The 14,444-nt window shown below is 41.1% G+C and overlaps 1 protein-coding gene across 1 annotated transcript; it reads left to right on the plus strand.

The window, feature by feature from the left end:
• Positions 1–1,509: 1,509 nt before the first annotated feature.
• klf15 (Kruppel like factor 15) lies at positions 1,510–14,239 on the plus strand. The gene is made up of 3 exons (XM_088291553.1): positions 1,510–1,701; positions 2,855–4,351; positions 13,211–14,239. The coding sequence occupies exons 2-3, from the start codon at positions 2,949–2,951 to the stop codon at positions 13,377–13,379; spliced, it is 1,572 nt and encodes a 523-aa protein (XP_088147679.1). The 5' UTR covers positions 1,510–1,701; positions 2,855–2,948; the 3' UTR covers positions 13,380–14,239.
• The last annotated feature ends 205 nt before the right edge of the window (positions 14,240–14,444 follow it).

Genomic DNA, 14,444 nt, shown 5'->3' on the forward strand with positions numbered 1-14,444 from the left:
CAAATCTAATTCTAGCTCACTGGAAAAGGTCTCATGTACAAGTAGATTGGAGCAGTAAATCAAATTAAGTAGAAGCCAGTGAAGTTACCTCTGGCGTTTTGATGAGGTCTGCTCATTTGCAGTTGAAGCAAAAGTCCGATTACAGATGTGATAAGGCAACATGTAAACAAACTCACTCATTTGGGGAATGGGTAAATCACTCATATGTTACTTGTTCACCATGGGATGACCTTAGGTCTTCGGCTATGTCCTACTGCAAATTCCAGCCTTTCTATTGCCTTTTTTCGGACCAACAATCACAACAATCTTCACTCTTCTAGGAAAACTTTAATCAAGATGGAATCATAGTTAGCACGTTTACATCCGTGTTACGAGTTTTTCTGATCCAATTTCGACTCGTGCTTTCTTGCTGGTTTGTTTGTTCTTCTGCTTTACTTGGGTTTTCCGTCATTACTCCAGTTTTCCTCCCATATTCCAAAATCATGCTTGATCAGTCAAGACTCGTATTTTTCCATAGCTGGGAATGTGAGTCTGAATGATTGCTTATGTGCCGTGGGATTGTCAAAGGTATATCCCATCTCATGCCATGAATCGTCTGGGGTGGGCGCTTTAAATGAGCACAAGTGGTAAAAAAAAAAACTGGATGGATGCACAATAAATGAATTAATAGAGTTTTTGCAAAAAACATATAATGCTATTTGGATTTCTGCATGTACCGGCACTAATCGAAGGTAAGGTTTACTTCATTGTCATGTAGTAGCTTTAACATTAAAATTTGGATTATCATTTCCTGGACTAACGTTTTATAGTTTTATGACACAATTTCCATGTAGCTATTTCTGATTGGGATTTTATTTCTATTTTTCAAAATCTTAACACATTCAAGGTCAAACTGGATCACAATGTTCCGTGTATCATGAGGACTGTGAACCAGCTCAAGCTTCTCTGGTTACATAACACAGGCTGTGAAAGGACTGATTTTCTAACTGTCATCCAGTGTTGGGCAAGTTTCAGCAGCAGAACTCCCAAATACATTACGAGTTCTTGTCTCTGAAATGTGACCACAGGATTACAGTTTCATTTTCAGGCCTCTAGAAGACGTATTTCAGTCAAATATGTTAAATTCCTTCTAGTCATTATTCATCTCATCTGGACCGAAACAAGAATTGAGGTCAGGAAAAGATTTTTGTTTTCTTTTTTTTTTTTTTTTTAGAGTTGGGGGGGGGGTTGTTTTTCAAACACAAATGGGAACAAAACAACAAAAGAAAGTGTCAGGTTCATGTTTGTGTTCTGCACATGACCCAGCCTCTGCCACTCTCTCCATTGACGCCATTCCCCACGCCGGCCCCCTTTTACAAGCAAATAACCAATGACAACGCGCGGAGCAGGCGAGCCCTCACAAGCCGAACCCACAACGCTGCCAGAAGAGATCATGTGACTAAACTGCATAACCCAATGAGAAAGCGAGAGCGGGAGTGTGAGCATTTGTGTGCACGAGTGTACGCTAGTGTGTGTCTCTGTGTGTGTGTGTGAGAGAGAGAGAGAGAGAGAGAGAGAGAGAGAGAGAGAGAGAGAGAGAGAGAGAGTAATGCACCATGCACTCACCCGCGGATTGATCTCACCATTACGCACGGAGGTACACTTGGAAGAGGAGAACGCGTTGAATTCAAGAGAGTGAAAACGTTGGTCTTCACATGCAAGGTGAGAGAATACGCACGCATCTACGCACACATCGTGCAGTGCAACGTGTTGGCTACGTGAGATATCGATTTGGCGCAGCGTGTGCCACGCAACTTGCAAGACTACATGTACACAAAACCCAACTTCACAATTGCAGAGAGGATTTCCGTGTACTACACTGTGTTAAAATGTCAAAGTCTCGTGCCAGTATGCACAGTTATAGCTTTGTGTCATCGGCAGTTTGAATACAGCTTGGGCAAGGCAGAGGTTACTATAGGGCAAATTACTCCACACTCTGCTCAACCCATGGATACATGAACTGTTTTTGTTTCATTCGTTTCCTTTTTTACTTGAACCATCGTGATTAACGCATCCATATCATTTTCTTTAATTAAAAAAAAAGAAAAAGTCAGAGTTTGCCTTCTTTTCTAAACTAAATATGGGCATTTTTTAATGAAGTAAAAAAGCCAGGTGATTCAAATACGGTTAATATTTATAATAATACTGTACGTGACAAGTATGTTAAAGACGTAAAACACGTGAGATTACCTGTTTATTTTCTTTGGGGACTGAGATTTGCTCACTCAACACTAGATGGCGCGCTTTCCTGTTTGTTTCAATGTGCCCTACATTTGCAACGTTTTATTGCTTTAAATTAGCTATCATAAAAGCGCCATGCTTCTATTTAAAGGGCACTGGAATGTTAAGACACATTGAAAAAAAATCCTTATTTGCAATCATCAATTAGTGTCATTAAAAAGTAGCAAAGATTAAATTGATCCTGTCTCTTTTGTAGCCACTGTTTTTTTTTTACTCTTAACCCATGCGGAACTTCTGATTCCACATGGTCAGTGTGTGCCACACCAGCTGCTATATACATACACACACTGAACTTCTTTCATACAGGCAATGTGCAGAGAGGCCAAGCAGTCATTGCTCAGCTTCTCTTCGGTCCGCTGGCTTCCACACTTCTGTGAAGCTTGCAGGACTCTTGCAGAACATTAACCTCAAAGTCGAAGTTGCCAAAGAGAGTGATGCTTGATTCAGTCCCTTTGAAGTAATTAACATCAAGACATCATTTAGAGCAACTACGATTCAACTCAATGGCAACATGTATTTTCTTATAAAGATGTGTGACTGTAACTGATTATTCCAATTGTTTTGTTTTTCACAGGAGGATGAAATACATTTTCATTAATATTTAGCCAAGTCTCCAAACTTGATCTTGAGTGCAGAGCAGAGTCCAGCTGCCATTCATCCTCACAGGAATGGTGGATCACTTACCGCTTAGTGAGGAGACCTTCCTGTACTGCCCTAGCTTATCGGCACGTGACCACAGCAACCTCTGTTGCGATGTCAGCGAGGGGGTGTCCCGAGGCATCATGGTGACCGACGCGTGCGTCTACCACCCCTACCAAGGGGCATCCTCTTCACCGGGGCTCTCCGAGGATGACCTCAGCATCTCCTCAAGCCCTCGATCTTCAATCTGCTCCAGCCCAGAGTCCTCGTCGCCTAAATCCCACGCCCACATGAGCTCCAGCTATGAGAGCAGGAGCTCATCTGGTGGTGAGAGTCAAGACAGCCTGCTAGACCTCCTTCTCACACAGGGAATGACCAACTCAATAAGCTCCAACATCAGCAACAGCAGCCTGCTCTCCTCCTCGCCACCTTCTTCATCTTCCACCACCCCACTTTTACCCATGGGCCACGCTTGGGAATCAAAGAGGGACCAGCGGCTGGGTCTCCTCCAGCACCAAGCCAAAGAGGACTATTGTGAGTTCCCAATTTTCCTGGATGAGCTGCAGGATCCTGCGGCGCTCCTCTTTCAGCCCACTCTGGAAGAAATTGAGGAGTTTTTGGAAGAGAACATGGTTGCAGCGATGGAGAAGGAAGACGAGGGAAGCGATGAGGCAATGTCGCCGACGCCAGAGTTCTCCGAGGCCGAAAGGGCAAAGACGATAGCCAGAGAAATTTTGCAGAACTCAGATCAGACTGTACCTGTGGCCCATTCTCCACTGTCCTCCAACAGAGAAAACAAACAGACACTAAACACATCAACAGTCGATTTGAGCTGTATAAGTTTGAGTTCCACTTACAGTGAAGTCGATGGAATCAAACAGGAAGACTGCGGATCACCATCAGCCTCAGGAGAAAACACCAGTGCTGCTTCCAGTGTGCCGGTTATCTTACAAATCCAGCCCATCCAGATCAAACAGGAGCCTCACCCGTGCACCGTCTCAGACGGTCAAATGCAAGAAACTAACTTGCAGAAATCTCAACCAACGCAGGGTCCATCGGATATCAAGATTGCCCAGCTCCTGGTCAACATCCAGGGCCAAACCTTCGCCTTGGTGCCTCAGCTGCTCTCCCCAGCGAACATTGCATTTGCAAACAAAAATTCCTCCAAATTTGTACGGATCGCACCAGTGCCCATTGCTGCCAAACCCACCGGCCTTGGAGAAGGTGGGTTAGGTAACGGATCTACCACAGGAGTCCTTGCTGGTGGTCAGAGGTACCAGAAGAGTGCAGTGGCAGACCTTATTAAAATGCACAAGTGCTCTTTTCCGGGCTGTAATAAGATGTACACCAAAAGCAGCCACCTTAAAGCGCATCTGAGGAGGCACACTGGAGAAAAGCCTTTTGCGTGCACGTGGCCTGGTTGTGGATGGAGGTGAGGAAAACCACATTATTATTCACACAGGTTCCCAGATTGTGCCTCAATATGTTCATTTCAGGCCTTCCACATGCATTGTTGGGCTCTTGATTGGTCCAGTACAATGAATAGAGATAGAGACATTATCCCAAACTGGTGTTTACAAAAACATTTTACCCCTACATGTTTAATAATACACACATGAAGAAGGATGTGTATAGAATAGAATAAAATGAATATACTGTGGCACATAATGTTCTATAAATACGCAGAATTCTTCAAATAGATTTCAAGTGAAAATTCACATCTTCAAAATTTGAACCACCGCTGAGAAGAGTGTTGGTAACAAATGTGGCATCCATAAATGTTAAAAATAAATGTGAAAAGTGAAAATTCAAGCCCTTCCTTGTTTGTGCTCGCAAACGCTGTTGGTGAGTTTGCTCAATGTATGAAACCACATTTATTTTACCACGCCATAATGAGAGCCGCTAGCTAGCAGCTCGTGAGTTAACAGACTTCTGGGTCTGGTCTCGGCTAACCGGCAGGTGGCTGTCAAGTCTGCGGTCTCACCTTGATTGGGATTGTTTATTACAACACCGAACTATTCTGTAAATTCTGCCATTCAGGGAAGATGAATTTTGAGTATGTAGGCATAGCTAGCTAGCTAACTGCACAGTATCGCGGTAGAAATGGGCCTAGCAATGCAAACTATGTATCACGCAATAGCACCGGGAGGACTAATGCCGAAAGTGAATCACTCGGCGTCAATATAGCCATTTCCAAAAATGATGGTGAAAAACAGTTTAATGCTATAGCTAAAAAATTCAATACAGTGGAACCTGACGGAAGCTTTGAAACAGTGACGAACTAAGGAATTGTTTTTTCATTGACTGATTCCCAGTTCGCTGGTGGACAAATGACTGATTGAAACACGTGTTTCGTGTGTATTTGTTCGCAAGGGTGACTACACTGGTGTTGCTTAGAGCGGACTAGAGCGGATGGGGGGCTCCTCATCCTCTGATGGGAAAAACATTATTTGAACATCGCTAATCAATCTGGTGACCTGTGGTTGTGTTGGCTGCTAAATCTCGATTCCCATTCTCCTAGCATGCTCCTTTTTTAGGTTGCCCCGACTGGCAAAGAAAGCTGGCTGTGTTGTCTACCTTTCGGTCACATGGACCACAATGACATTGTCCCGTATTGATTTTATTTCACCATGCTGTGCGTGTGTTTGTTATTTCTTAACTTTATTGGCTGCATGTCTGCTCACGCTGCACATACGTGTGATGTAGTAAGTACGTTTTCAACGCCGATTGGCCACCAAAAGTTAACTGGCTATTAAGACAAAATAAGAGGAGGCGTAAAATTGACAACTGATGTCTCCCATGAAATACTGACGGACGGATGATGACAGACTGGCAGGCCAGCTGCTGAATATCGAATGATAGACCGGTCAAATTTACAGACGCACCCACCACTGCTGTTACTCTTGTAAACAAATGTTTTACTGATGGTCCAAAATAATGGTGACAAACTGTAATTTAGCAATGACCGAAGCGCTGCTAAAATAACAATGACGGACTGGTGACAGAAGAAAACAATGTCAGACTGACAATGACGAACTGTTGGGACGGCCAAAGACACGTGCTGAATGACAGATTGGTGAAATTTAGTGACACGCCCACGACCAGTTAATATTAAGAGCCCTCTTTTCAGGCCCAGCTAAAGACTAGCGCAAGGGGTAGTTTAACTGTGCACATAGGTGGAGTTTTCTTTCTTTTGGTATTTTCCTAGACTTTGCACAGGTAGAAAGGAGCATTTGCACCGTTGTGCGCTTTTTTGGGATGGAACGTAATCTTCCAGTGAATCGAAGCGGCTCCCCTCATTTTCATTCAAATCAGGGCAGTTAATGCGCACACATGCTTGACATTGCAGATGCAGAATAGGCTCAATGGAGTCCCCGCATGACTTTGGTGCCAGCAAAGTCCGTTTTTATAGATAAACTGCAATATCTCCCTTTGCAGTTGATACATGGGACGTGACAAGGCCATGCTTCCGTATGTGACCCTTGAAATATTTTTAAGTTGATAATGATAATTTTTTTCAAGGAATGCATTTCTTTAATGATTCAAAGGGATTGTCCCACGCTAGATTTTAATACTATTCCTTGTACTACTGTCACTATTATTTCAAAATCACAGGAATTCCACACAATAATCATAATTACAATCATAATTTTGTTGTTATTACTTCATGCTTGTCCCACAGTGAGTCACTCGTGATTTCATTTGGCACAGTTCTCACACCAGATACCTTATATTTATAAACCAATTTACATCCAAGGACACTTGATAAATAAGAATAATACATGACTAATACTTGTGTCAGTGTTTGACAAGCAGCACAAAGGCTTCACATTGGAACATCCCAACGGCATGTGTCGATGCAGGGAACTAAAAGTTGGCTACGGGTAAAACGGAAAAGCCCGTACAATTTGGAAAAGTTCTAAATTGGGTTGGTTTGCGCAGAGCAACTGCTGGCTCTGTGTCGCCACTATTTGTCGTTTTTTGTACCATGGTAAAATTTCCGATTAGATTAGAGTTTCTTTTGAAGTTGACTGAATGCAGACTTTGCCCTTGCTAGTTATTGCACTTGTTTACTCACTGTCTGTGAACACTTCTCACACACACAGACGCGCGGCTATTACGGAATCAAGTTCAAAGTTTTTAGCTCATGACGTACATATACATTTTCCAGTGAGCCAGGATGTACAAGGTATAAAATTAAGACAACAGAAAGGTCATCTATAAATGTGGGCTGTGTCATGCCTACGTGCAATAAATTTGGCCTATTCAAGCAGAGTTCAGACTATCCAGCAGTTTTAGCTATCTATTTTTTTTTTCAAATGACTATGGTAGTTGCCTCTTGTAAAAGACCTTATATAACATAGGGAGTAAATATTTTAGGTCTTACAAGGACTCACAAGGCCTGAACACATGCATGAATGCAATTTAAACGTTCTTATTTGAAAAACTCAGATGAGTGGCGCATGCACATAAGAACAATATCTGGGTGCACAGAACTCTTCTTATCTATATTGGGGTCATTCAACTCCTTTTTTTTTAGGATCAACCCCATTCATGCTGTAATGTCGTACTAACTTTCCAGTTTAGTATTATTCACATTAAATTCAATGTGCTTGTCCTGCCAACAACTACACTTTTAGAGCCTTGATATGACATCAGCATGACAACGTAATATATCGTCCTCCCTTGCTGCTCCTCACCCCCTGCCAGGAGCTAGAGGTGAACTGGGACGTCCTCGTGAGAGTAACTTCAGAATAGATCCATGTGTGAAGAGTAGGGAAGAGTCGTATTTCATTAGCCGGGCTCCTACATATAACTTGCAGGGAGTCACATTTTCTCCCTGCCAAATAGTTTGACTCATTTTATCCCTGTGCTTCCTTCATGCTCTATGTATGTTATAATCTGGCAAAGATGTGCTAGCGGAGGGCCAGTCCCATGTAAACACTGAACACATGCAGGGTATACATAACTGCAAGTGTGCTCAGCTCTGACCTGCATCAAGACTCTTTGAGTTCGCTGTTTGATGGCCATGCTCAAACCTAAACAATTTACTGTCAAAACATCCAAGTCGGCATTTGCGCTTGACAAGCCGTCACCCGATCAGCGGCTTGTCAGCTGATGCATTCTTTGTCATAGCAAAGAACAGCGCTGTTGCCAGGCATTCACACCGTCTGATTTATCTTTAGACTGTGACACCTTTAGATCAATGCAAACGGGAGAACAAGAACAACTTTGTTGCCATGACGGTGATCCACGTGAGAGTCTTATTGTGACCTGTAAACCTTGTTGAAAGACAATTTCTTAAGAGGCATTGTACGCATGCAGGGTACGAGCCAGAGATGGGTATGATGAGTCAGTTTTTCATTTGAGAAGAATTTTGTCAATAATGTCAACAAGGTTACTCTGTGTGTACATTTGAGTTTCTGGACTGACTGGCATTAGAATAAACTTTATTCCTACAGACCATTTTGAAAAGTCAAAATGTTTGTTGAAAATGAAATTGAAAATAGGTAACTCCTTTTAGTTTTTTGTCCATCACTAGTTCAAGAATAGGCATGACAATGTAAGTTGAAATGTGTTTTTCGAGTATCAGTCCTTCGTCTTGTCAGTGTAGGTAGTAGGAAATTGGAGGACATCCTGCTCTTAATGAAAACGAGAATATTCTCAAGAGGCCAATGGAATTAAAATTTGGATTAAACAGCACATAGCCAGTTCATCATTTGTAAAAATAAAATGACTAAGTGTGTCCAAGGGGCAAGAAATATAGGGTGAATGAAAGTGGACAAAGACTTGATCCCTGAGGAATGCCGCATGTCAACAAGGTTGCCTTTACGTGCTCATATTGCTTAATAACAATCAGTTGGTTGCAATAGTTTGACTTCATTTTTATTGCACGTGTGAAGAGGTTCAGCTCAGAGCTTCAGGATTTTTTTGCCTTTCTGTGCTGAGCCCTGTTGAAGAATTTCTTGTCTTCCTTGTCTAGTTAGATAATTGACTGTTCCCTTTGAGACTTTCCCGCTATAGAATTATTTGTAAAATCCATAACAATAATAAAATAATTGTAACTCAATCAGAGAAGCTTCATCGAGGTGTCATGGTTATGGATGAAATGTTTTACAGATATAACTTGATAATATTTCAGTTGGTTAATATTACAGTTTCAAATTTTAATTGTTGTGAGCATATCTCACATTGTTGTGAGTTGTCAGTCGTCTTTTGGCTCTGAGCAAAGATGCAAACCAAAGAAGTTGTGGGGCAATATGTCAGATATATTTCTTCTGCTCCATGATCACCATACAAAGGCATGTTTGCTGTTAATATATCACTTATATCTAATTCATTTTTATTACATTTATGCATATTTCACATACATGGAAATTCATTTCGGTTGCTGCTATTCTCTTGTCTATGAAATATAACTTGCAAAACCAACAAACAGTTTTCTGTACTTTATCCTGTAGTGAATACTTTTTCACTTGGCTATGGCACGGTCATTGCCATACACAAATATATTCATACTCATCACATCAATAACTAAGGGATCACTTGACGCACATATTGAGATATATATTGATAGACTTCAATATGTATTCATGGCGTTGCGAAAAAGGAGCTGGAAGGATCAGCAGGCACCTGTGGATGCACAGCACAGCAAGCGACCAAACAGTTTAGTTTTAAATTCACCCAGTCAGAGCTATTCAGTTGGTTTGTTATTTTTGGCACAGTGGTTCCCACACTTCTTTGGTAATTGTACAGCCCTTTATTTGTGTACTGCAAATGTGTGACTCTCCTTTTCGTTGACCGTAGGCAGAAACTGACATGCTACTGCTCTGTACACTCGAAAATCGATGTACATGTACTTGCACCCAGTAACATGTCACTTGCAACACGTCTCAACAGCAACATTATATATTGTGTTTGAAAATTTACAGGTTTTATTGTTGTTGGAAATGGCCCTAACGATTACTAGCTCTGAAATGCTTTGTTATGCAAACCGCATGAATGGTGATGACATCTCCTCCGCCTACGATATGCTTCAACCCTCCCATCCCGCATCTGTACCTGACGCGCAGTGCAGTGGCAATTCCAGTTAAGATAGCCTCTGTGATTAATTAAACAGCGGAGTGCATCCACCAATGTGGACCACCTTTGGATGTAGCCTCAATATGTGGTGCAGAAATTTGTTGTGATTTTGCAGGGGGGGGGAGTAAATGGAAGGAGGACAGTTATAACGTCTGCACGTGATGGCCTCATACCATTTGCCTAACTGTAATTTTTAGAGTGTGTGTTTGTGTGTGTGTATAAAAAGATGACGACCATTCTAGGTTATTATCCATGCCTAGAGCGAGCACAAAGCCTGCAAATATGTGTTTGATATGTATACTATGTGCAAAACTGCAGTCACTCCAAGCCAGCCCAAGGGCGTATGGACTCAAGTGCCCTCCGCTCACCCTCAATTTCGAACTTTGTGACCTTGTACACTGCACCTGGAACACGCAGTACAGAGGTGGCAAAACTTCACACGAGTTGTTGTGGAACTGTTAAAAAGCAAGGGGGGTTGGACACAGATGGCCACATGATCTGGCCAAACAAGATTGCGAGTTAAGAATATCCATCCATCCATTTACTATAGCGCATAGCTACTGTATAGGCATGTCGTGTCATGTAGGGTGTATGTTCTTATGATTGAAGCATGACCCAGCTTGAAGCAGAGAAAGCATACATTTAGCTCATATGTGGTGACACCATTTTGTGCCCTGAATTAGCATCACTGAGTTTTCCACGTCGTGTTATGTCAAGGGTTCTCGATTTACTAATGTGGTGTCAATTGTACAGAGAATTATTTTCGAAGCATGAGATTGTAGTCACAAAACCAGATGGTCGTCACCAGACTTTCAATTAGGTTCCTTTGTTAGTTAATTATGTCTTTTCAGTGGGTATGTGGTGTCTACAAAAGGGTAGGGTTGCGATGTTTGGTGTGCATTAACCACAACTACAAACTACAATCCTAATACTTGCTTTAAAATATTTAATGCTCATCTTGTGGTCACCAACTAAATGCAGCAAGACCACATGAAAAATAATAATACTTTTTTAAAAAAAAATGTTTAATATCCGAGCACATAATCACAGAAATGTTCTCATGTATTTGTTTAAAATACTTGTTACTTGGCGTGATATTATTGCACCACCAAGATAAATAAACATTGGCACTAAAACGAGTGACAGCATATAAAAACTTTACAACATGACAATAAAAACATTTATAACACAGTCAAACAATTATCACCTGCCAGTCCTTTGAAATGAGCACAGTAACGGTTTTGGACCTTGGAAAGTATCTCAAGAACATTAATCATTTCTTTGGAAATTTTAAATTCAATGAATAAACTTGAATCCTGCAATGCAAACTGAAACCTGACTGCTAATTTTATCAGTGACATCATCGACATTGGTCATTGAAACATTGATCGAGGAATCAGCAGTGAACATTTTTGTGTGTGCAGTTCGTATAAGCGTCACAGCTCTAAACAGAAATGCGTTCATACAAGCAGTCATCCAGTAGTGATTACTAAGTGTTATATGAGAATGCGGTTAACACAAACGCAAATAAATATAAACAATCAATATTCTGCCTTCAACGTTGAAAAGTGACAAAACGTATCGTGACGCTAGAGTCAGACGTCAGGTTACTGTTATATATTTTCTTCATCTACTCGCGTCGTTCTCTCACAACACTCGTCTAAACATCCAGTAAAAAGCTGAACATACCCACAGTTCATCGTCTCATGCTCGCTTAACTGAATTCTTGACAGCTGAGGTTTTACACGACTTTACGGGCCTATTTTGGTCGAAATCCAAACTGTTTCAACTCGGGAGGGTCCACTGAATTACACTAATGCACTTGCCTTCAAAGTGTAAAATGAACCCGTACGTATCATAAGTAAGATGAGACCAGAGAATCTTAATCATTGCTGTAATAAATTGTTTGACTTTCTGATCTTCCGTTTCCGTTTTTAAGAGTTGCACATTATGAACTCTGCCAACTATCCACTCTTTATTGCGGGGCCATCAAGATGATGAACATATTTGTTATGTAATTCATGTCTAAGGTGGAAATGGCTTGAAATAACTGCGAGTGACCACATCACATCACTCCGAATTATCACCCCGGGAGAAAAATAGACAAGCAACGGGGGGCTCAACCCATGTTACAGATTAATCTGACCTTAACAGCTTTACTTATGCGTAGAGGGACACACAAAAGTCGTGTGCTGAAATGTGCGGATGCTACTCTATCATCTACTTAAACGTCCCCTGTCATGTTATCCTCGCTGTGGCGAGCCCATGGAGACCAGAAACCAGGCGGGCCAAGAATAGATGACGATTTGTGGCGCTCATGTGTTTGGAGCTAAATATAGGCCATCTCCTCAGCTTCGCATGATGCAGGCCAATTCACATATGTAGAATCATCGTCATCACACTCAGATTACCGTCGTATAAAATGTGCTTTTCTGTTATTTGCGTATCTTAGTGATTCTTAACCACATTAGTGCGCTGTGAATGGTCATCAGGTGTACTGAAGGAAATAATACAATTTTATAGAAAAGTGTAGCTAGGAAATGAAAAAAAAAATACTTTGCACTGTTAGCTAGTTAGCCTAGAAAAACACCTTTTGTTGTAATGGAGTGTTACTATACCAGTAAAAGTTATCGTCTTGTGAGTGCACAACTAATAGTTGACACCTCAAAAGTCAGGCTTTAACATCTCTCATTGGTTGGTTTACCTCGGGCGCAGTGGTTACTTAAAGATGAAAATGTTTCAAGATATGACCATAGATGGCAGAGTTTTATATTATATATATATATATATATATATATTTCTCAAGTACTACTATCAAGCCATAATGACTGTTTTAACAAATATATGACAAAATATTTTAGAAAACTTAAAACTCCTTTAATTGTTCAGTTAATACAGATAGATTAATAAAGATACACGATGTCAGCATCGCATTTTGTATGATTAACCTTGTAGCCACCTGTTTTCCTTTATTGAACAGAATAATAACTTTGTGTTTCGCAGGCCCATATGTCACATAAAGCAAGTAATGTAGGAGTAAATTAAAATTAGACCTTAATTATTTAAATGTTCAATATGATTGTAGATGCATGGGGTACAAATACCGTTCAAGGATATAATGATTTTAAAATGCATAATGTAAATGTAAAATGCAAACGTAAAGCTCATTAAGAAATACACTAACATGTCCTAAATCCTATTCTGGCAGGTTCTCTCGATCTGATGAGCTGTCCCGACACCGGCGCTCCCACTCCGGAGTAAAACCATATCAGTGCATCGTCTGTGAGAAGAAGTTTGCCCGCAGCGATCACCTGTCAAAACACCTCAAAGTCCATCGCTTTCCACGAAGCAACAGGACAGGGCGCTCTGCAAACTGACCCCTTCGAACCCGCTCTGAAAGACTGACACTAAGCAAGGGGCAGGAGCATGTGACGAAGGACAGAGGAGGACATGTGGCGGGGGGGTTTGCGCAGGACTTGCGTGGGCAGATGCGCATATGACGTACGTACTGTGATCATTTAATGGGTGGCAATGAAACGACTGTATAAAGTAGACACAAATGTTACTTGACACACAACCCTCACAAGTGGAATAAGCTTCTTGTACAGGACAACTTTATTTTGTCTCACTCAGTTTTGGAACTAATCAAAATTGAATATCAGGATGATATTCAGAGTATTTTTATATTGTTTATGTCCAAAGAGCCTTATACAAAAGTTGCATGGTACTAAAAAAAAAAAAAAAAAGCAATTTGTTTATGCCTTTTGGAGCCTAATGTTGCCACACAGGATCAAGCAACACATTTGTTATCATATTTTAACATGCTGGGCATTTTATTGATGTGCTTTGTGAATAATTGTTGCCTTGGTTTAATTAGTCCCCTGCTAAGAAAAGGGACAACGATGGATTTGACCTTAAAATGTAACCTTTTAGCCAGCGCTTCACAACGGAGCTTCTCACTTTCAAATTCCAATAAGGACGCAATTCGCTTTCAAAAATCTTTTCCAGGCATTGTTCAAGGGATGCAATACGTCAAAGCGACAACTTGCTACAACTTTTGACTGTCAGTCCCTGTTAAGTCAATATAAACATCTTATAAATTTACACACCACAGAGAAAAGTGTTGTTAACAACCTTGCCAATTTTAAATGAGTAAGAAATTGGCCAGGTCTATAAAATGAGGCTTCAATATTATTTAAAAATAAATAAAAGTGAAGCCCTTGTCTCTTCACTCGAACGCTGTGCACCACTGATTTAGCTGAAACCACGCCCCCCGTCAACTGTCAATCATCTACAAGTATTACGGCCTGGGAAAATGGATGCCAATTCCTCCAGCATCCTTCATATGCATACACATAACTCCATGAGCCGTGAACCTTTACCCGCTCGAAGCCTCTGGTGGCTGGAATATATCCCATGGAGTTGCCGTGGGTCGTTTCCAG

The sequence above is a fragment of the Idiotropiscis lumnitzeri genome, chromosome 3 (genome assembly GCF_059441095.1).
Source record: "Idiotropiscis lumnitzeri isolate Australia: NSW breed Sydney's pygmy pipehorse chromosome 3, RoL_Ilum_1.0, whole genome shotgun sequence".
Classification (NCBI taxonomy): Eukaryota; Metazoa; Chordata; class Actinopteri; order Syngnathiformes; family Syngnathidae; genus Idiotropiscis; species Idiotropiscis lumnitzeri.

Bases quoted from the DNA above. Each gene is read 5' to 3' on its own strand.
- klf15 (XM_088291553.1), top strand. From the start codon at position 2,949: ATGGTGGATCACTTACCGCTTAGTGAGGAGACCTTCCTGTACTGCCCT. The intron at 4,352-13,210 runs GTGAGGAAAACC...CTATTCTGGCAG, and splicing joins TGGCCTGGTTGTGGATGGAG to GTTCTCTCGATCTGATGAGC.